A 23539-nucleotide genomic window follows, 5' to 3' on the forward strand; every position below is an offset into this window, starting at 1 on the left:
TGACATAGTATCACTAGGGAATGACATAGTATCACTAGTGAATGACATAGTATCACTAGTGAATGACATAGTATCACTAGTGAATGACATAGTATCACTAGTGAATGACATAGTATCACTTGTGAATGACATAGTATCACTTGTGAATGACATAGTATCACTAGTGAATGACATAGTATCACTAGTGAATGACATAGTATCACTAGTGAATGACATAGTATCACTAGTGAATGACATAGTATCACTTGTGAATGACATAGTATCACTTGTGAATGACATAGTATCACTAGTGAATGACATAGTATCACTTGTGAATGATATAGTATCACTTGTGAATGACATAGTATCACTTGTGAATGATATAGTATCACTAGTGAATGACAGAGCGAATGTAAGTTGCTCTGGATAAGAGCGTCTGCTAAATGACTAAAATGTAAAATGTAAATGTAAACATAGTATCACTTGTGAATGATATAGTATCACTTGTGAATGACATAGTATCACTAGTGAATGACATAGTATCACTAGTGAATGACATAGTATCACTAGTGAATGACATAGTATCACTAGTGAATGACATAGTATCACTAGTGAATGACATAGTATCACTTGTGAATGACATAGTATCACTTGTGAATGATATAGTATCACTTGTGAATGACATAGTATCACTAGTGAATGACATAGTATCACTAGTGAATGACATAGTATCACTAGTGAATGACATAGTATCACTAGTGAATGACATAGTATCACTAGTGAATGACATAGTATCACTAGTGAATGACATAGTATCACTTGTGAATGACATAGTATCACTTGTGAATGATATAGTATCACTTGTGAATGACATAGTATCACTAGTGAATGACATAGTATCACTAGTGAATGACATAGTATCACTAGTGAATGACATAGTATCACTAGTGAATGACATAGTATCACTAGTGAATGACATAGTATCACTAGTGAATGATGCCCAGCTTGTGTGCAGTAAGGCGAGAAACAGAGCATGCCTTTTTCTGTGACTTTTTCAAATCATCGTTGCACACCTCATGTAGCCTAGCCCATAGGCCTATATGTTTTGATAAGGTTTGTATCACAACTAAAGCGGCCAAATAACTTCTTAAAATTAAGCACGTGAATCTGCTTTACAAGCGGTTTAGAGCCTAACTGGCATACATACGCAGCGGTTGAGTTTCAAGTTTGGGGAAGATAATTTTCACCATAAAAATGTACCTTTATAATAAAAGCATTACATGCATAATCGCATTTGCGGTCACTTTTGAGAATGGTGTTTTCCTGCTAATTGATTGCATTTTGGAACGTTCGCACTTATAGCCTACTGCCATGTGCACATTGTTGCGCTTATAATGTGAAGAAATAGCCTAATAGTTTATCAACATTTTAAGCTAAACGTTCTGATCTGTTGCGTCAGCCTCATTGCTTAAAACCTATTTTTTTTATGCTAGTGGTTGTATTATTTTGTGATCTATCGCATCCCACAACTGTCCCAGACTATATTTGGAGTATTTATTTCTCGTACAGAATAGAATAGGTCAACTTTTGTACTATAGAGGATAGTAGATTGACATAGGCTAATGCTTCTGCTGTTCGTTAGGCCTACTCATCTTGTTGGCTTACAAAAAAAAATGTAATGTGGACAGTTCTTCCAACATCTTCAATATACACCTCAGAATTGGCTAAGGACGCGTGCAGTTGTGTCCCCGATGTGTCTGTCTTCACTTGTAGCCTGTGAGAAGGACCCAATCACGTGTGATTTGCTAATAAGAATTTTGCTATCTGAGAGAGCCATGTGAGTGAGAGGTGCTTCGGAGCACGCAGCCGGGAGAAGGGAATTATAATTATGATATGCAGCCCGAGGGCACAACGACCACAGCCACATAAAGGGAATGCCGCCAGAAAATGTATATAAAAATTAAGAATTAAAAATATAAAAATATTTAAAAACATCAAGTGCTTGTCAAATTGTGAATGAGAGACTGATGAAGTGTGTACAGCCTGAGCAAAAAACAAAGCAGAGCTCATGCCTTTCATGCAACTTTTTTCAAATCTTCATTAGAGTCGCATCATGCAGCCTTAGAATGTATTAAAAATCAAAACGTATAGCCCAATGTTTGTAATCACAACTTAAGTGCATAAATAACTCTAAATTAAACATATAGGAGGACCTGTTTCTTTGTTAACCGCTCAACACAGAATAGCCGCATGTGCGCACTCCCTCAAATTGTTTGGAGAAAATATCCTTTCTATTTTATTCAGCTATGTTCAATTGTATTCTTCATACTATAAAATAATATAAAATAATGCCATGGAATTCTAAGCAAATCTTGTGTCTGCTAAATGAACTAGTGTATCCCACAGCCATTTGGCATAGCCAGATCAGGATCTAACATAAGGACAACTCAGAGTATGCTATTCTGTTCATCTGAAATAGACTACATTTTCTTCATATCATGTTTCTTTAGACCTGTCTAAAATAAAAATGGATTTATTGTGATTGTGTAGGCTATATTACATGGATTTATTAGACTTTTTAACATGTAGATGTTCCAAAGGTCTGCATCAGTGGCTTGTAGGCTATGTGTGGAAGCCAGGAGATGCTAAATGTGTTTATGTTAATTAACGGTCAATTACCGTGAGACCAACAGTTATTTGCTTGACAATCACCGGCTGACAAAGTTTAATGACCGCCACATCCCTAGGTGTGAATACTTTCTGAAGGCACTGTAGGACTACCTAGCGAAGTTAGCTAACATGATCCCCTTTTCAACATAGTTAAAAAAAAAAGTGTTTAATCATGAATGCTGCTTACAGACATAATAGGCTATATTTATTGATGGACCACGTCAAATTGGCTAGCTAGCTAATAACAGATCGCGTCAATATGGCTAGTTAACAAGCTAACTTTCAGGGGATAAACTAGATGGCTATATCCAAATATTGTTTGATTTGCTTGCCATCTATAGTGGTGATGACAGTAGTGAGACAGACAACTTTACTAGGACGAGGACTTGCCGATGTCGAGCTCTTTCCAAAAACCTAATCTATGATGAAGCAAGCTAAATTACACGTTGTTCGCTTAGCTAGCTAGCTAGCTACATGCCAAATGGATAGGCTACCACCACGTATCTGAAAATACATGATCAATTGATGTTTACTGATCATGATAAGCATGCAGTTAGGCCCACTTGCTGTATAACTCTGACGATGGAGATAAATGTGCAACAATCGGAAATGTGTAGTTCTGACTATGCTCTTCAAGAGGTGACGATATTAAAACCAAATATTTACAACATTTATTTAACAAAATGGCACGTAGTTGTTAATGATTTTAGTGAAGCTGGGGTTCTCCCTGCACCTTATTGTGACATTTTATTGATTGGTTCTGGTGGTTATCAATATCACAACAAGTTGCAGGACATTTGATTTGCTTGCTGGGGGGCAGGGAGATCCCAAGCTCCACTAAAACCACTGACAACTGGCTCTGATAATACCTACAGTATTGCTGGAGGCCACACAGTCAGCCCAATTCAGATTTTTGGCAATTATTTGCATACCTGATACCTATCTGATATTTTCCCTAATGTGTAAACAGCAAAAATAACTTCAGATTTATACCACCTCCATATGTGAATCTGAATCCTGATACAAACCCCATCCTCCATATGTGACCTCTGTCTGGATTCTCAGATCAGATTTGTTTGCTCTGATGTGTTTTTTGTTGTTGTTGGGGGGGCGGGCACATGACCTGGCGTTACCATGACAACCACCCCAAAATGTAAAGGAACAGTAACAGGAAACTGAGCAATGCATCTGTGTGCTACTTCAGAGTCTACATCAGTGTGAATGCACAAATCGGATATGGGTCACATGTAAAACTGACTGTGGACAGTCAGAAAAAAATACTGGCTATAGAAGGAAAATCAGATTTGAGTTATTAGAGGTGACAGGTTGCTTAGCAGTTAAGAGCATTAGGTGAAAAATCTAGGTGAAAAAATCTGTTGATGTATCCTTGAGCAAAGCACATAACCTTAATTGCTCCTGTATGTCACTCTGGATAAGTGTCTGCTAAATGACTAAAATGTTAGTGTTGCTATGTAAATACAGCCACCGATACCTACAGTGGGGAGAACAAGTATTTGATACACTGCCGATTTTGCAGGTTTTCCTACTTACAAAGCATGTAGAGGTCTGTCATTTTTATCATAGGTACACTTCAACTGTGAGAGACGGAATCTAAAACAAAAATCCAGAAAATCACATTGTATGATTTTTAAGTAATTCATTTGCATTTTATTGCATGACATAAGTATTTGATACATCAGAAAAGCAGAACTTAATATTTGGTACATAAACCTTTGTTTGCAATTACAGAGATCATACGTTTCCTGTAGGTCTTGACCAGGTTTGCACACACTGCAGCAGGGATTTTGGCCCACTTCTCCATACAGACCTTCTCCAGATCCTTCAGGTTTCGGGGCTGTTGCTGGGCAATACGGACTTTCAGCTCCCTCCAAAGATTTTCTATTGGGTTCTGGTCTGGAGACTGGCTAGGCCACTCCAGGACCTTGAGATGCTTCTTACGGAGCCACTCCTTAGTTGCCCTGGCTGTGTGTTTCGGGTCGTTGTCATGCTGGAAGACCCAGCCACGACCCATCTTCAATGCTCTTACTGAGGGAAGGAGGTTGTTGGCCAAGATCTCGCGATACATGGCCCCATCCATCCAACCCTCAATACGGTGCAGTCGTCCTGTCCCCTTTGCAGAAAAGCATCCCCAAAGAATGATGTTTCCACCTCCATGCTTCACGGTTGGGATGGTGTTCTTGGGGTTGTACTCATCCTTCTTCTTCCTCCAAACACGGCAAGTGGAGTTTAGACCAAAAAGCTCTATTTTTGTCTCATCAGACCACATGACCTTCTCCCATTCCTCCTCTGGATCATCCAGATGGTCATTGGCAAACTTCAGACGGGCCTGGACATGCGCTGGCTTGAGCAGGGGGACCTTGCGTGCGCTGCAGGATTTTAATCCATGACGGCATAGTGTGTTACTAATGGTTTTCTTTGAGACTGTGGTCCCAGCTCTCTTCAGGTCATTGACCAGGTCCTGTCATGTAGTTCTGGGCTGATCCCTCACCTTCCTCATGATCATTGATGCCCCACGAGGTGAGATCTTGCATGGAGCCCCAGACCGAGGGTGATTGACCGTCATCTTGAACTTCTTCCATTTTCTAATAATTGCGCCAACAGTTGTTGCCTTCTCACCAAGCTGCTTGCCTATTGTCCTGTAGCCCATCCCAGCCTTGTGCAGGTCTACAATTTTATCCCTGATGTCCTTACACAGCTCTCTGGTCTTGGCCATTGTGGAGAGGTTGGAGTCTGTTTGATTGAGTGTGTGGACAGGTGTGTTTTATACAGGTAACGAGTTCAAACAGGTGCAGTTAATACAGGTAATGAGTGGAGAACAGGAGGGCTTCTTAAAGAAAAACTAACAGGTCTGTGAGAGCCGGAATTCTTACTGGTTGGTAGGTGATCAAATACTTATGTCATGCAATAAAATGCAAATGAATTACTTAAAAATCATACAATGTGATTTTCTGGATTTTTGTTTTAGATTCCATCTCTCACAGTTGAAGTGTACCTATGATAAAAATTACAGACCTCTACATGCTTTGTAAGTAGGAAAACCTGCAAAATCATCAGTGTATCAAATACTTGTTCTCCTGATTGACTGAGAAGGTGTTTTCAGGTCTAAAATGTACTTCTATGGTGTTTTGAGTTCTAAAATGTACTTCAATGGTATTTTGAGTTCTAAAATGTACTTCAATGGTATTTTGAGGTCTAAAATGTACTTCAATGGTATTTTGAGTTCTAAAATGTACTTCTATGGTATTTTGAGTTCTAAAATGTACTTCAATGGTATTTTGAGTTCTAATAATAAGAAAATGTCACTTACACCACATAGGTGCAGGGAAATATGTTGTTTTACAGGGTCAGCCATGTTGAGTTCTAATATGCAATTCTATGGTGTTTTGTGTTCTAATATGTCATTCTATGGTGTTTTGTGTGCTAATATGTCATTCTATGGTGTTTTGTGTGCTAATATGTCATTCTATGGTGTTTTGTGTGCTAATATGTCATTCTATGGTGTTTTGACATATAATATGTCATTCTATGGTGTTTTGACATATAATATGTCATTCTATGGTGTTTTGACATATAATATGTCATTCTATGGTGTTTTGTGTGTAGTCTGAGTTAGCAGGCCTGCGAAGGATGGAGGGCAGTCTGCTGCTGCTGTGTCTTGTGATCCTCTTCGCTGGAGGTGAGTACCTACCTGGGTCTCTAAACACATCCTCTCTGCATCCCAAATGGCACCTTATTCCCTAAGTAGAGCATTTATTTTGACCCCACAGGGAATACGAGCCCTGGTCAAAAGTAGTACCCTATATAGTGAATAGGATGTGGTTAGAGACCCAGGACTCCTGTTGCACTGTCTATTTAACCGCATTAACTTTACGTCTAATAATGTGATGTCTATTCATACAGTGATACTGTATGTTTAATGGCAATTTCACAGATACAGCGAGGAAGTTTAAACTCAATGTTATCAATATTATTGTGAAGTAGGACCCATTTTGCTTTGGACTTGATATGATTACTCGTCATTTATTTCTGATGAAACTGTCTCTGCTTTTTCTACAGCTCAAAGCCAAAACCGAATCCCGAGCATTTCAACAACTCTTGCCGAAGTAGTGGAAGATACTCCAATAAGTATGTGTTTATTGTACTCAGTAATATGAAAGGTTTTTTATAACAAAATAGTATGTCAATTCATGCATGCTCTTTGCCACATACTGGTTTTTGACTCACATTTTGTCAACCCAACACCCTCTCCCTTCAGATGAGTTTGCCTTTCAAATAGAAGCATCTGATCCTGATTCTGACCCACTTACATACAAGATTGAAGGGACAAAATCAAGCTACTTTAATGTCGACCCAAACACAGGGAGAGTAACCGTCCAGAACCCCTTGGAGAGAGATGATGAGGTAGGTCCCGGACTCCCATTTTAGTATTTCAGGATTGTTTCAGCCATTTTAGTATTTCAGGATTGTTTCAGCCATTTTAGTATTTCAGGATTGTTTCAGCCATTTTAGTATTTCAGGATTGTTTCAGCCATTTTAGTATTTCAGGATTGTTTCAGCCATTTTAGTATTTCAGGATTGTTTCAGCCAAGTATTTCAGGATGTCAGCCATTTTATTATTTCAGGATTGTTTCAGCCAATTATTTCAGGATTGTTTCAGCCAATTACGGATTGTTTCAGTCATTTTAGTATTTCAGGATTGTTTCAGCCATTTTATTATTTCAGGATTGTTTCAGCCATTTCAGTATTTGGAGTATTGTTTCAGCTATTTTAGTATTATTTCAGCCATTTTAGTATTATCAGCCATTTGAGTATTTCAGTATTGTTTCAGCCATTTCAGTGTTTAAGTATTATTTCAGCCATTTCAATATTTCAGTATTTTAGCCTTTATTTTGCCTAACCTGAATCTCTAATTGCTTATATTTGTTTAGGACAAGGGTTTATTCACTATCGGCGTTGTGGTTTCTGACGGTGTTTATACAGTAAGTTCACAGTAAAGCCTCTAACTATTTTCACAGTCCACAAATCCAGAACAAATTCCAGAAAGCTCCGTTCCATCTCATATTGCTCAAATAAACATCAAACCTGGTTTCAACAAACAGATAAAGCAACACCTCACGGCACAACGCCTCTCCCCTATTTGACCTAGATAGTTTGTGTCTATGTATTGATATGTAGGCTACGCCTTTTATTTAAAGAAATTATGTAGTTCTGTCCTTGAGCTGTTCTTGTCTATTAATGTTCTGTATTATGTCATGTTTCGTGTTTTGTGTGGACCCCAGGAAGAGTAGCTGCTGCTTTTGCAACAGCTAATGGGGATCATAATAAAATACCAAACTTAAAAAAATTAAACTATACTTTTATAGATTTAATTTATTGTTTTTAAACACATTGATACATGTTTTATAACAATATATCATGTCGTCTTTTTTAGGTTCGCAAAGAAATTCATATAGTCATAACAGATGCGAATGATAACCGACCCATATTTGAAAATGCACCTTACAACGAAAATGTCAAAGAAGTAAGTACAATTACTTATTTTACATTCCTTTAATAAGAATTTCATTTATATGGCAGATTCAATTAATTTCCAGCCATAACTAAGAAATTGTGGGCAACTTCATGAGCCTGTGAAATCATCTCAACTGACTATGGTTTCAAAACTAATTTACAAAGTTACCCACATTTTCAGAAATGTTGGTAAACTATCAGGTAATTAGGGAAATCTATAGAAACGTTGGTAATTTATACTTGAATAACGTTTTTTGAAATGTATTTATGTTATTTTCATTTTATTTAAAGAAAGTATTCTCATCCCTTGACTTATTCCATATTTTGTTGTTAAAGCTTGAATTCAAAATGGATTCAATAGATTTTCTTCTCACCCATCGACACACAATAAAAGTTAAATGAAGTGAAAACATGTTTTTAGACATTTTAGCAAATGTATTGAAAATGAAATACAAAAATATCTAATTTACAGAAGTATTCACACCACTGAGTCAATACATGTTAGAATCACCTTTGTCAGCGATTACAGCTGTGAGTCTTTCTGGGTAAGTCTCTAAGAGCTTTGCACACCTGGATTGTAAAATATTTGCTCTGTCAAGTTGGTTGTTGATCATTGCTAGACAGCCATTTTCAAGTCTTGCCATAGATTATCAAGTCGATTTAAGTCAAAACTGTAACTAGGCCACTCAGGAACATTCAGTGTCATCTTGGTAAGCAACTCCAGTGTATATTTGGCCTTGTGTTTTAGGTTACTGTCCTGTTGAAAGGTGAATTTGTCTCCCAGTGTCTGTTGGAAGCAGACTGAACCAGGTTTTTCTCTAGCATTTTGCCTGTGCTTAGCTCTAATCCTAAAAAACTCCATAGTCCTTGCTGATGACAAGCATACCCATAACATGATGCAGCCACCACCATGCTTGAAAATGTGAAGAGTGGTACTCAGTGATGTGTTGTGTTGGATTTCCCCAAACATAATGCTTTGTATTCAGGACATAAAATGAATTTCTTTGCCACATTTTTCTCAGTTTTACTTTAGTGCCTTATTGCAAACAGGATGCATGCTTTGGAATATTTGTTATTCTGTACAAGCATCCTTCTTTTCACTCTGTCAATTAGGTTAGTATTGTGGAGTAACTACAATGTTGTTGATCCATCCTCAGTTTTTCCTATCACAGCCATTAAACTCTGTAATTGTTTTAAAGTCATCCTTGGCCTCATGGTGAAATCCCTGAGTGGTTTCCTTCCTCTACGGCAACTGAGTTAGGAAGGACGCCTGTATCTTTGTAGTGACTGGGTGTATTGATGCACCATCCGAAGTGTAATTAATAACTTCACCATCAAAGGGATATTCAATGTCTGCTTTTATTTTTTTATTTTTTTACCAATACAGTGCCTTGCAAAAGTGTTCATCCCCCTTGGCGTTTTTCCTATTTTGTTGCATTACAACCTGTAATTCAATTTGATTTTTATTTGGATTTCATGTAATGGACATACACAAAATAGTCCAAACTGATAAAGTGAAATGAAAAAATTAACTAGTTTCCAAAAATTCTAAAAAATAAATCAAGGAAAAGTGGTGCGTGCATACAGTTGAAGTCGGAAGTTTACATACACTTTAGGTTGGAATCATTAAAACTCATTTTCCAACCACTTCACACATGTCTTGTTAACAAACTATAGTTTTGGCAAGTCAGTTAGGACATTTACTTTATGCATGAAAAAAATTATGTCATGGCTTTAGAAGCTTCTAATAGGCTAATTGACATCATTTGAGTCAATTGGAGGTGTACCTGTGGATGTATTTCAAGGTCTACCTTCAAACTCAGTGCCTTTTTGCTTGACATCATGGGAAAATCAAAAGAAATCAGCCAAGACATCATAAAAAAAATTGTAGACCTCCACAAGTCTGGTTCATCCTTGGGAGCAATTTCCAAACACCTGAAGGTACCACGTTCATCTGTACAAACAATAATATCGAAAGTATAAACACCATGGGACCACGCAACCGTCATACCGGCTCAGGAAGGAGACGTGTTCTGTCTCCTAGAGATTAACGTACTTTGGTGCGAAAAGTGTAAATAAATCCCAGAACAGCAGCAAAGGACCTTGTGAAGATGCTGGAGGAAACAAGTACAAAAGTATCTATATCCACAGTAAAACGAGTCCTATATCGATATAACCTGAAAGGCCGCTCAGCAAGGAAGAAGCCACTGCTCCAAAACCGCCATAAAAAGCCAGACTACGGTTTGCAACTGCACATGGGGACAAAGATTGTACTTTTTGGAGAAATGTCCTCTGGTCTGAAGAAAATAGAACTGTTTGGCCATAATGACCATCGTTATGTTTGGAGGAAAAAGGGGGCTGCTTGCAAGCCAAAGAACACAATTTCAACCGTGTAGCACGGGGGTGGCAGCATCATGCTGTGGGGGTGCTTTGCTGCAGGAGGGACTGGTGCACTTCATAAAATAGATGGCATCATGAGGAAGGAAAATTATGTGGATATATTGAAGCAACATCTCAAGACATCAGTCAGGAAGTTAAAGCTTGGTCGCAAATGGGTCTTCAAATGGGTCTTCAAAATGGACAATGACCCCAAGCATACTTCCAAAGTTGTGGCAAAATGGCTTAAGGACAACAAAGTCAAAGTATTGGAGTGGCCATCACAAAGCCCTGACCTCAATCTTATAGAACATTTGTATCAGAACTGAAAAAGTGTGTGCGAGCAAGAAGGCCTACAAACCTGACTCAGAGCTCTGTCAGGAGGAATGGGCCAAAATTCACCCAATTTATTGTGGGAAGCTTGTGGAAGGCTACCCGAAACGTTTGACCCAAGTTAAACAATTTAAAGGCAATGCTACCAAATACTAATTGAGTGTATGTAAACTTCTGCCCCACTGGGAATGTGATGAAATAAATAAAAGCTGAACTAAATCATTCTGTCTATTATTACTCTGACATTTCACATTCTTAAAATAAAGTGGTGATCCGAACTGACCTAAGACAGGGAATTTTTACTAGGATTAAATGTCAGCAATTGTGAAAAACTGAGTTTAAATGTATTTGGCTAAGGTGTATGTAAACTACTTATTGACTTAAGAAAATGCAGCTTTTATTTGTTTATTAATTTGTAAATGCCTAAAAACATATTTCCACTATGATATTTTTGGGTATTGTGTGTAGGCCAGTGACACAAAATTTCAATTTTATCCATTTTAAATTCAGGCTGTAACACAACAAAATGTGGAAAATTCAAGGGGTGTGAATACTTTTTGAAGGCACTGTATATCTGTGTCCATGAGTTTCTAGTAAAAAACAACATAATTATTAATGAAAAAACAATTATATAATTTGCAATGAACTCTACAAACACTACCAACTGTTGACTTTTTTCACAACTGCCACTAGTTCTGCTCATATACCTTTCCAACAAAGATATATTGACATAGTAAATAAAGAAAGAACTAATGTAACAATATAAAGGATATTATGTTATGAAAATTCCCTAAAATCTTTTAATGTTTTAAAAATTCAGTTAGTTTAATGGCACATTTTGAAAGTTACCGGTAACGTTCCTTCCCTACAACTGACTATGCCTGATCATATTGAGATTAGTGGTCTTTCTATTTTTTTATCATCACTGTATGTGTTTATTTCATGAAAATAACTCCCAACTATATTTGTAATATGCTCAGTCCGATCTTGTAGGCGTGTTGATACAAATTTAAATATATTTACCTACACAGCCCTGATTGGCGTATAGGATCGTCTAGACTCTACAGCCTTCCCCTTCAAAGTAGGATACATATGCAAATCAAATATGATCAGATCAGAAACGACTGGTCATTGGTCAGAATAATGATGCTGTGGGCCAATAACTCCATCCCACCAGAACAGGCTGAAATTACAGGCGTTTTTGTTTCTTTAAAAAGTTCTTACACTAAAAGGGCATTATCATCATTTTTAATTTTAAAGTGTTATTTTGATGTAGTGTGGAAATATATAATATATATATACAGTGCATTCGGAAAGTATTCAGGCCCCTTGACTTTTTCCACATTTTGTTACGTTACAGCCTTGTTCTAAAATTGATTAAATTGATATTTTTCTCTCATCAATCTACACACAATACCCCATAATGACAAAGCAACAACTGGTTTTTAAAATGTTTGCACATTTATACAAATAAAAAACGGAAATATCATATTTACATACGTTTTCAGAACCTTTACTCAGTACTTTGTTGAAGCACCTTTGGCAGCGATTACAGCCTTGAGTCTTCTTGGGTATGACATCTACAAGCTTGGACACCTGTATTTGGGGAGTTTCTGCCATTGTTCTCTGCAGATCCTCTCAAGCTCTGTCAGGTTGTCTTGGCTGTGTGCTTAGGGTCGTTGTCCTGTTGGAAGGTGAACCTTCGCCCCAGTCTGAGGTCCTGAGCGCTCTGGAGCAGGTTTTCATCAAGGATCTCTCTGTACTTTGCTCAGTTCATCTTTCTCTCGATCCTGACTAGACTGGGGTGAAGGTTCACCTTCCAACAGGGCAACGACCCTAAGCACACAGCCAAGACAACGCAGGAGTGGCTTCGGGACAAGTCTCGGAATTGAACCCGATCTAACATCTCTGGAGAGACCTGAAAATAGCTGTGCAGCGACGCTCCCCATCCAACCTGACAGAGCTTGAGAGGATCTGCAGAGAAGAATGGGAGAAACTCCCCAAATACAGGTGTGCCAAGCTTGTAGCATCATACCCAACTGGTAAAGCTTCAACAAAGTACTGAGTAAAGGGTCTGAATACTTATGTAATTTTTAAATTTTTTTTATTGGGTACTGTGTATAGATTAATAATACAAAAAATATATAAATAAAATAGAATAAGGCTGTAACGTAGCAAAATGTGGAAAAAGTAAAGGGGTCTGAATACTTTCCGAATGCACTGTACAAAAAAGGAAAATTACGTGTTTGACTGCACTGCCCATTTAAAGGTGCTACAGGCCTACTGATAGCAGTGAGCTTTTAGCCTACAGTTAATTCTGTATGTAGTTTGCTGGTAATCCTCAGTGATTTCATTCTCACTTGATCCTATAAGACTTAGTACGGAAAATCTACATCTAACCGGGTCCGTTGCTAGTGTGTGTAGTCGGGAGACAATCATTCCGCTCTGCTTTTGAAAAGGGTACTTTTCTAAATGGTGATGAAAAAAGTACTATTTTGCCTCCAACGTCCTTGCCTCCCTCTGTCTGTTTTTTGTTATTAGAATACCGCCTCGGACACTCTTCTGTTTCAAGTATCTGCCAAAGACGTAGATGCTGGACTTGCTGGTGTTGTAAAGTACAGCATTGATGAGGTAAGTATTGCTTTTGGACACAAAGGAGATTTTCTGTATTGATACATAAGTGAACCTGACTCAAAACATAAACAGTGAACGGGGGGACCACATAACACCCCCAACATTAGTCATGTAGCAGATAATAATGCAATCCCTTCTCAACAGACATTGGGGCAAATTAGAACAGACAATATGGCTTAAGATTGTTATATCGACTACATTTATTTAAACCCAACTCTCTCCTCATTTCTAGGCTAGTCCAAATGATGGACTAACTCATTTTTCTATCAATGAGTATAATGGCGAAGTCAAACTGATTAAAACACTGAGTTTTACCAGTTTGAGCACTTTCTATCGGTTGAAGATCAAGGCAACAGTAAGTAGCCCATCTCGACACTTCTCTATTCACTAGCCCATCTCGACACTTCTCTATTCACTAGCCCATCTCAGCACTTCTCTATTCACTAGCCCATCTCAACACTTCTCTATTCACTAGCCCATCTCGACACTTCTCTATTCACTAGCCCATCTCAACACTTCTCTATTCACTAGCCCATCTCGACACTTCTCTATTCACTAGCCCATCTCAACACTTCTCTATTCACTAGCCCATCTCAACACTTCTCTATTCACTAGCCCATCTCAACACTTCTCTATTCACTAGCCCATCTCAACACTTCTCTATTCACTAGCCCATCTCAACACTTCTCTATTCAATAGCCCATCTCAACACTTCTCTATTCACTAGCCCATCTCAACACTTCTCTATTCACTAGCCCATCTCAACACTTCTCTATTCACTAGCCCATCTCAGCACTTCTCTATTCACTAGCCCATCTCAACACTTCTCTATTCACTAGCCCATCTCAACACTTCTCTATTCACTAGCCCATCTCAACACTTCTCTATTCACTAGCCCATCTCAACACTTCTCTATTCACTAGCCCATCTCGACACTTCTCTATTCACTAGCCCATCTCGACACTTCTCTATTCACTGTATCTTCACTAGTCACTTACTAGTCACTTACTGGAAGTGGTTTTCTGGATTCCTATAAAAACAAGTCCTTTCTGGAATTGATCATGCTTTTTGGTCCAGTTGTGGGCTTAATCTGAGAAACTGGCCTATTAAATTTGGTTTTCTGTTTGTGATTTGTGTTTCCCCTCACAGGATGGTGGAGGCCCTGTGTATAATGAAGGAACTGTTTATCAGTCCAACACTGCCTTTGCCTTCATCACCGTGGTGGACATCCCAGACCTGGATCCACAGTTTCTAAGCACTCCTTACGCGACCACTGTCAATGAGCATTCTCCTGTGGTAAGTCAGGTGTTGCCAAAATTGGCACTTTCCCTTTAGTACATAGTTCAACCGCCTGAGAATGTGAAACGATGTTCCCATCGTGCGTTTCGACCAACAGCTAAGTCCTTTTTTATTGGTTTAGTGTTGTTGTACACAGCAGCTATGTGCCGTATTCCAGTACACACACATCTTCCTAAATAGATAAACAATTGTAAACGTTAAGGTCCCAAATGGCACCCTTTTCCTTATTTGGTGCACTACTTTTTGAAACAGGGACATTTACAACTTTTGGGGTGGCAAACAGGGGACAAAAGCCTTTGTTGACGTCAGCCTTTCACTGGACTCTACTGTCTCTCTTTCATTTCAGGGCCAGCCTGTGTTTAAAGTGCAAGCAATTGATCAGGACACAGGAATCAATGATGCCATCACCTACAGCATTGAAGGTGAGCAAAACTACATCTCTCTGAACATCTGCTCATTTCAGGTTGTTAGCGGGAAACATCAGTCCATCGCCGTTGTGCTGAAAACTCTTGAAAAGATAAAGGAATAAAAATATTTTTTAAATTGTTGGAATTAGGATGAAGATTGAACTCTGATAATATGTTTTTTTATTTTGCAGGTACCAATGACCTGTTTGAGATCACAGCCAGTGATGGAATCATATCTGTCAAAGGTGATATCGACCGAGAGGCTTTGATGGATATCAATTTCGTCGTCGTCCTTGAAGTGACGGTATGCTTTTATTGCTTAATCCTTTACAGCATTTCCAAAAGTAATTATCCGAAAGACAATATTTCATTTTCGAGCTGACCTACTGTTAATAAAACTACAATTCCAGGCAACGGAGGAGAATCCAAGTGTCCTGGGGACCCAAGCCCACACCACTACTGAGGTGCGGATTACCATCGGTGACATCAACGACAACAAGCCTAAATTTTATAGCTGCGGTGTGAATCCCACCGATCCCTGCGTGGAGGCCAGCAGCTTCACGGCCAACATCTTTGAGCACTCCTCCATGGGTGTTCCAGTCGACGGCCTCAACATCAAAGCCAAAGATCTGGATCAGGTCAGCCCTTTATAACAAATAGGGTTGCAACATTTTGGAATTTTCTGGAACTATTGGTTGGAAGATTCCCGGAATTAGGAGGGGAAAAGGAGTAATGAATAACAAAATCTGGAATCCTCCAACAAGGATTACTGGAAAACCTAGGATTTTTCAAAAAAGTTACCAGAATTTTGCAACCCTAATCACACATTTGTATTTATTTTTTAAACATCAAAGTCATGTGAGAAAATCGGTCAACATCTGTATTCTGATGTAGGGAGACAATGGAAGATTCAAACTAAGCCTTGCCGGACCAGACAAGGATGCGTTCAGTGTGTCGCCACAGATTGCCTACTCAGAAAGCCTAGTTCAGATCATGGTCAAGAACTCCCAGGCTGTGGACTACGAGACGAAGACATCAATGGTTGTCCAGGTAAGAAGTAAAACTTTATGTGTCCCAAATGGCAACCTATTCCCTATTTAGTGCACTACTTTTCCACCCAATAAGGACCGGGTCAAAAGTAGGGTACTATGTCCACATAATGTGGCAAACGTCTTCACTATATTTTGACTGACTGAAACCATAGACAAACAGTCAAATCATCAAGAATCACCAGGTCATCATAATCATTCAAATACATTTGACAACATTTTCAAAGAAGATGTGTGACAAGTTGATTGAAGAATTCAACCAGACAAACTAAGTGGTTTGGAGTGTGTCCAATGCCAGAATTATCCTAGCTTTGCTGAAACAGGTTTTGTGTAGTTAAGACGGCAAACACATTATAGGATCCATTGCACACAGGGTGATTACTGATGTGGAAGGAGGTAGCACTGCACCCTTCACACGGTATAGCCAGGTGAACTTCGGACACGTGAGAGACATTTAACGGTCTCTAACGGGCCGGTTTCCAAGCTGCAGAACGTGAACAATGATACCGCATGATCAACAATACATTGTACCCCAAAAAAATATTGTTTTGACGATCATATCACCATTTTCAAAAACCAACACTCTGTCTCAAATGGCACCCTCTTCACCAAATAGTGCACAGCTTTTTAACCCGAGGTTTACTTATTGATATTCACCACAAAGAACCAACATTCTAACTCTGTCCGAAAGTGTGTGTTTAAACGTGAGGTGAGTCGTGGTTGTTTTTCCTGTGCAGATTATCGCCGAGGATCTCTCCAACACGGTAGACTGCTGTTCCACGGCCACAGTCACCATTCAGATCACAGACATTAATGACAACAGCCCCACGTTCCCCAAAGAAACCTACGACCTCGAGGTTGATGAGCACAGTCCTAATGGAACCGCTGTGGACACGATAACAGTAGGTCCATGTTATTGTTACCAGTCTGGCTGGAATTCAACCAATGTGCAATGCGCGCCGTGTTTGATTTGAACGGTGTGTTGAAGTATCCAGTGTTAAGTCACTCAACCCAGGACACACTGCTATGTAAAATCAAACACTCTTGTAAAAAAATGTGATTCGGCCTTTGATTGTGTTCTTGCCTCTGTTTTGATTGTTGCTCTACTCCCCCCCCCCCCCCAGGCAACCGATCCCGATACTATGGATGAAGACAGCATCAGATACAGACTTCTTCCAGACAGCATGTATGTACACTGCATTCCATTATACTGTATGTTGTATTGTAATGAATTCCAGGGTTTTCTTATGTCTTTATGATTCTTCATTAATGTAGTTTCCTTTATAATAGGCTTTCATACAACATACAACATTAACAATATACAGTATATCAACTTTGATGTTGTCTGACATTGGGGTGGCAAAGTTTGTTGAAACGAGACCCAATACATGAGAACTAAATACTAAAAGGGATTTCTGGTTTTCAGACTAAAGTACTTCGATGTGGATGCAAAGACAGGGCGCATCTTTGTGACAAACAGCAAACTGATTGACCGCGAGGTCATCTCCCTGCATTCTGCAACTCTGCAAGCAAGAGACCAGGCCAACAACACGGGGACCACCGTGTTACAAATCACACTGACAGACATCAACGACCAGACACCACAGTTCAACAGAGAATCCTACATCGACTTTGTGAAAGAGGGCTCAAACCTGAGAATTCAAGTACAGGTCAGTATCTGCGTCTCTATACAAGTGGATTTCCAAACCTCTCCTCAGGGACCCCTAGACGTTTTATAATTTTGTTGTAGCCCTGAACTAGCTCAACTGATTCACCTAATCAAGGACTTGATGATTAGTTGACAAGTTGAATCCAAGTGTGGAATAAGCATTGTAAAAAAAGAAATTGTTCCTTAATTGACCCTTGTATAAATAAATAAAAACATGGAACGCCTGGGGGTCCCCGAGGAGATGTTAGAAAACCCCTGCTCCACACCACAGGTGTCAAACTCATTCCATGGAGGGCTGAGAGTTTGCAGGGTTTTCACTCCTTCCTTGTACTTCATTTATCCATTAAGGTCAGTGATTAGTTAGGAAGTCCCCTCACCTGGTGGTCTAGGTCTTCATTGGACACAACAACATCCAGCAGCCACTGGGGCCCTCCATGGAATGAGTTTGAGACCCCTGCTCTACACGCAGTAACCAAAGGGTTAATACTGCTCTACAGCTGACCCCTATGTTGCTCTATGGCAGACCCGTAGACCAGGAAAATTCCAGTAACTTTCCAAATATATTCCCAGGTTTTCTAAAAATCCAGGTCAGAGGATTCCAGATTTCCTGCTTATTCCGTACTGAATTCCAGGTATCTTCCAACTGGGATTTCTGGAAAACTTTGAGGAATTTGGGGAAAGTTACCAGAATTTTGCTACCTAGATAGACCTCTGTGCTGCTTCTAGTTGTGGATGATTTTCTTCCTTCTTCTCGTTTTTTTAGGCTACTGACAGAGATGAGCCACCCAACAGCGAGATCGAGTACGGAATAGTGACCAGTGACTACAGTGCCAACTTCACCATTGACCCCACCACAGGCTGGTTGGAGAACAATGGCCCGCTAGACAGAGAGGCCATGCAGGACGAGGATAATGGGCAGGTTAAGTTAAACGTGACAGCAACTGACAAAGGCAGCCCACCACTGTCCACCTGGGTGCCAGTCGTCATCAATGTGGAGGTAGGATCACCGTCCATCCCTCACAAACCTTTGAACGGAACAAGTGAACAGGTGTATTGGTACCAAAACCCCATGTCATATTTCTGGGCCCGTATTCACAAAGTGTCTCAGAGTAGGAATGTTAATATTGGATCAGGTTCCCTTGGCAGCTCTGTTGCTAGGTCCGAAGCAACTTTGCATTTATTTTTTAATTTGTTTGATATTTCTTACATTATTAGCCCAAAACGTTGTTTTTTTTTGTTGCATTATTACATACAGCCGGAAATAACTTCTGGATATCAGAGCGGCGGTAACTCACCAGCATTACGACCAGGAATACGACTTTGCTGAATTGGATCATTCGTTCGTACCCCCCCCAAGGCAATTGAACTTATCCCTGAGGCTGCTCCAAGATGCCACCAGCGGAGAAGAGGTATTCGGAGTGGACTTCTAGTCCGACTCAGGAGGCGTGCACACCATCCACTGCTTCCAAGTATATTACTCGCTAATTTTCAGACCCTGGACAATAAAGTAGACAAGCTCAGGGCGAGGATCTCCTTCCAGAGAGACATAAGGGACTGGAACATACTTTCACGGAATCATGGCTCTCTCCAGATATACTACCCCGTCCATACAGCCAGCTGGGTTCTCAGTACATCGTGCAGAGAGGAATAAAGAACTCGTGCAGAAAGAATACGAGGTCAACATGAACTGATTTTTGTGTACTGTGACAGATAAGGAGCAGCAGCGCATGCTAGTGGAGAACAGGAAAAGCGTGCAGACCTCAACGTTGGCTGCCCAAAAAGGGATGAAAATTAAGTTTCAAGGCGAGCCCAAGAAAACCACCTGAGTGGGGGTCACACAATGTTCTACAGCGAGAAGATGGCGGAGCTGAGAGCCGAGTCGAGCCACCTCAGCTCCAGGGAGTGCATGTCCGTGGTCAGCCCACTGTGGAAGAAGCTGCCCCAGAAGGAAAAGGAATGCTACCAGATAATGGCCCAGGAGAGGACCAGGGAGAACCAAGTAGAGCTACACAGCTGGTTTAATACCATGTTCCCAAAGGAACAGGCAAAGTACTTGGAGCAAAATCCAAATAAATTGAAAATCCTCGACAACCCAGAGCAGGGAAGGATGGCAAAGAAGGGCAGAACATCAGACTCCGAGGATGAAGACCTGGAGGACGACATCGACACATCCAGTGATGAAGAGGAGGTAGAAGATGACTCTGATGATGATGAGGAGGAGGATGATGATGAAGATATGACAGACAAGGAGCTCCAGTAGTAGCTCCAGTTCACTGAATTAATGTCATGGGGTTATGGACGGCAGGTAGCTTAGTGGGTAAGAGCGTTGTGCTAGTAACCGAAAGGTCGCTGGTTCTAATCCCCGAGCCGACTAGGTGAAAAATCTGTCGACGTGCCCTTGAGCAAGGCACTTAACCCTAATTGCTCCTGTAAGTCGCTCTGGATAAGAGCGTCTGCTAAATGACTTTAAAATAAATAAAAATAAAATAAAAAACTCTCCGGGAAGAAGAAAGGCAGAGGTGTATGTTTCATGACTAACTACTCATTTTGTGGTAACGTACAGGAAGTCAAGTCCTTTTGTTCACCCGACCTAGAATACCTCACAATCAAATGCCATCCGCATTACCTCCCAAGAGAGCCGTGTATATTCCCCCTCAAGCCGATACCACAACGGCCCACAAGGAACTACACTTGGCTTTGTGCAAACTGGAAACCACATATCCTGAGGCCGCATTTATTGTAGCAGGGGATTTTAACAAAGCAAATCTAAGGAAAACGATGCCAAAGTTCTGTCAATACATTGCCTGTAGTACTTCAGCTTCAAAAACTCTCTACCATTGTTACTCTCCCTTCCGGGATGGCTACAAGGCCCTCCCCCGCCCTCCCTTTGGCAAATCAGATCACGACTCCATTCTGCTCCTCTCTTCAAACAGGAAGTACACGTGCTAAGGTCTATTCATCGCTGGTCTGACCAATCGGAATCCATGCTTCAAGATTGTTTTGATCACGCGGACTGGGATATATTCCGGGTTACCTCTGAGAATGACAATGATGTACAGTGGGGGAAAAAAGTATTTAGTCAGCCACCAATTGTGCAATTTCTCCCACTTAAACAGATGAGAGAGGCCTGTAACTTTCATCATAGGTACACGTCAACTATGACAGACAAATTGAGAAAATAATTTTTTTATGAATTTATTTGCAAATTATGGTGGAAAATAAGTATTTGGTCACCTACAAACCAGCAAGATTTCTGGCTCTCACAGACCTGTAACTTCTTCTTTAAGAGGCTCCTCTGTCCTCCACTCGTTACCTGTATTAATGGCACCTGTTTGAACTTGTTATCAGTATAAAAGACACCTGTCCACAACCTCAAACAGTCACACTCCAAACTCCACTATGGCCAAGACCAAAGAGCTGTCAAAGGACACCAGAAACAAAATTGTAGACCTGCACCAGGCTGGGAAGACTGAATCTGCAATAGGGAAGCAGCTTGGTTTGAAGAAATTAACTGTGGGAGCAATTATTAGGAAATGGAAGACATACAAGACCACTGATAATCTCCCTCGATCTGGGGCCTCCGCGCAAGATCTCACCCGTGGGGTCAAAATGATCACAAGAACGGTGAGCAAAAATCCCAGAACCACACGGGGGACCTAGTGAATGACCTGCAGAGAGCTGGGACCAAAGTAACAAAGCCTACCATCAGTAACACACTACGCCGCCAGGGACTCCAAATCCTGCAGTGCCAGACGTGTCCCCGCTTGCGTTAGCCAGTACATGTCCAGGCCCGTCTGAAGTTTGCTAGAGTGCATTTGGATGATCCAGAAGAGGATTGGGAGAATGTCATATGGTCAGATGAAACCAAAATATAACTTTTTGGTAAAAACTCAACTCGCGTCTGTTTGGGAGGACAAAGAATGCTGAGTTGCATCCAAAGAACACCATACCTACTGTGAAGCATGGGGGTGGAAACATCATGCTTTGGGGCTGTTTTTCTGCAAAGGGACAGGACGACTGAGTTCATCAGGAAGTGTATAGGGGATGTTGTTCCCACTGTGACGATTAAATCCTACCCATACCAAAAATGTGGATAGATGGCAGCATTCATTCAAAACTGAAAGCGCAAACCATCACATCTAACCACGGCAATGAATACAAACAGTTCAGTTATGCCCTCCATAAGGCAGTCAAACAGGCAAAACGTCAGTACAGAGACAAAGTGGAGTCACAATTCAGCGGCTCAGACATGAGACGTATGTGGCAGGGACTCCAGACAATCACGGATTACAAAGGGAAAACCATCCACGAAATCAGCCAAGACCTCAGAAAAAAAAATGGTAGACCTCCACAAGTCTGGTTCATCCTTGGGAGCAATTTCCAAACACCTGAAGTTACCACGTTCATCTTTACAAACAATGGTACGCAAGTATAAACACCATGGGACCACGCATGGGTCCTCTGTAGCTCAGCTGGTAGAGCACAGCGCTTGTAACACTAAGGTAGTGGGTTCGATCCCCGGGACCACCCATACACAAAAAAAATATGTATGCACGCATGACTGTAAGTCGCTTTGGATAAAAGCGTCTGCTAAATGGCATATTATATTATTATTATTATACCGCTCAGGAAGGAGACGCGTTCTGTCTCCTAGAGATGAATGTACTTTGGTGCGAAAAGTGCAAATCAATCCCAGAACAACAGCAAAGGACCTTGTGAAGATGCTGGAGGAAACAGGTACAAAAGTAGCTATATCCACAGTAAAACGAGTCCTATATCGACATAACCTGAAAGGCCGCTCAGCAAGGAAGAAGCCACTGCTCCAAAACCGCCATAAAAAAGCCAGACTACGGTTTGCAACTGCACATGGGGACAACGATCGTACTTTTTGGAGAAATTTCCTTTGGTCTGATGAAACAAAAATAGAACTGTTTGGCCATAATGACCATCGTCATGTTTGGAGGAAAAAGGGGGGGGGGCTTGCAAGCCGAAGAACACCATCCCAACCATGAAGCACAGGGGTGGCAGCATCATGCTGTGGGAGTGCTTTGCTGCAGGAGGAACTGGTGCACTTCACAAAATAGATGGCATCATGAGGAAGGAAAATTATGTGGATATATTGAAGCAACATCTCAAGACATCAGTCAGGAAGTTAAAGCTTGGTCGCAAATGGGTCTTCCAAATGGACAATGACCCTAAGCATACTTCCAACGTTGTGGCAAAATGGCTTAAGGACAACAAAGTTAAGGTATTGGAGTGGCCATCACAAAGCCCTGACCTCAATCCTATAGAACATTTGTGGGCAGAACTGAAAAAGCGTGTGCGAGCAAGGAGGCCTACAAACCTGACTCAGTTACACCAGCTCTGTCAGGAGGAATGGCCCAAAATTCACCCAAATTATTGTGGGAAGCATGTGGAAGGCTACCCAAAACGTTTGACCCAAGTTAAACAATTTAAAGGCAATGCTACCAAATACTAATTGAGTGTATGTAAACTTCTGACCCACTGGGAATGTGATGAAAGACATAAAAGCTTAAATAAATAATTCTCTCTACTATTATTCTGACATTTCACATTCTTAAAATAAAGTG

At 40.4% G+C, this 23539-nt stretch overlaps 1 protein-coding gene across 1 annotated transcript in view; it reads left to right on the forward strand.

The window, feature by feature from the left end:
* Positions 1-23539, forward strand: part of LOC121538374 (cadherin-related family member 2-like) — a 41223-nt gene that overhangs the window by 2401 nt on the left and 15283 nt on the right. The window contains exons 2-17 of the mRNA XM_045212276.1: positions 6274-6346; positions 6727-6795; positions 6926-7071; positions 7599-7649; positions 8102-8191; positions 13432-13521; positions 13757-13879; positions 14674-14820; positions 15170-15245; positions 15422-15534; positions 15641-15868; positions 16125-16280; positions 17017-17181; positions 17404-17465; positions 17706-17949; positions 18712-18945. Of these exons, the coding sequence (XP_045068211.1) occupies positions 6298-6346; positions 6727-6795; positions 6926-7071; positions 7599-7649; positions 8102-8191; positions 13432-13521; positions 13757-13879; positions 14674-14820; positions 15170-15245; positions 15422-15534; positions 15641-15868; positions 16125-16280; positions 17017-17181; positions 17404-17465; positions 17706-17949; positions 18712-18945 (2043 nt within the window). The 5' untranslated portion in view covers positions 6274-6297. The remainder of the gene's footprint in view (positions 1-6273; positions 6347-6726; positions 6796-6925; positions 7072-7598; positions 7650-8101; positions 8192-13431; positions 13522-13756; positions 13880-14673; positions 14821-15169; positions 15246-15421; positions 15535-15640; positions 15869-16124; positions 16281-17016; positions 17182-17403; positions 17466-17705; positions 17950-18711; positions 18946-23539) is intronic.

Source organism: Coregonus clupeaformis, unplaced genomic scaffold (genome assembly GCF_020615455.1).
Source record: "Coregonus clupeaformis isolate EN_2021a unplaced genomic scaffold, ASM2061545v1 scaf0004, whole genome shotgun sequence".
Classification (NCBI taxonomy): domain Eukaryota; kingdom Metazoa; phylum Chordata; class Actinopteri; order Salmoniformes; family Salmonidae; genus Coregonus; species Coregonus clupeaformis.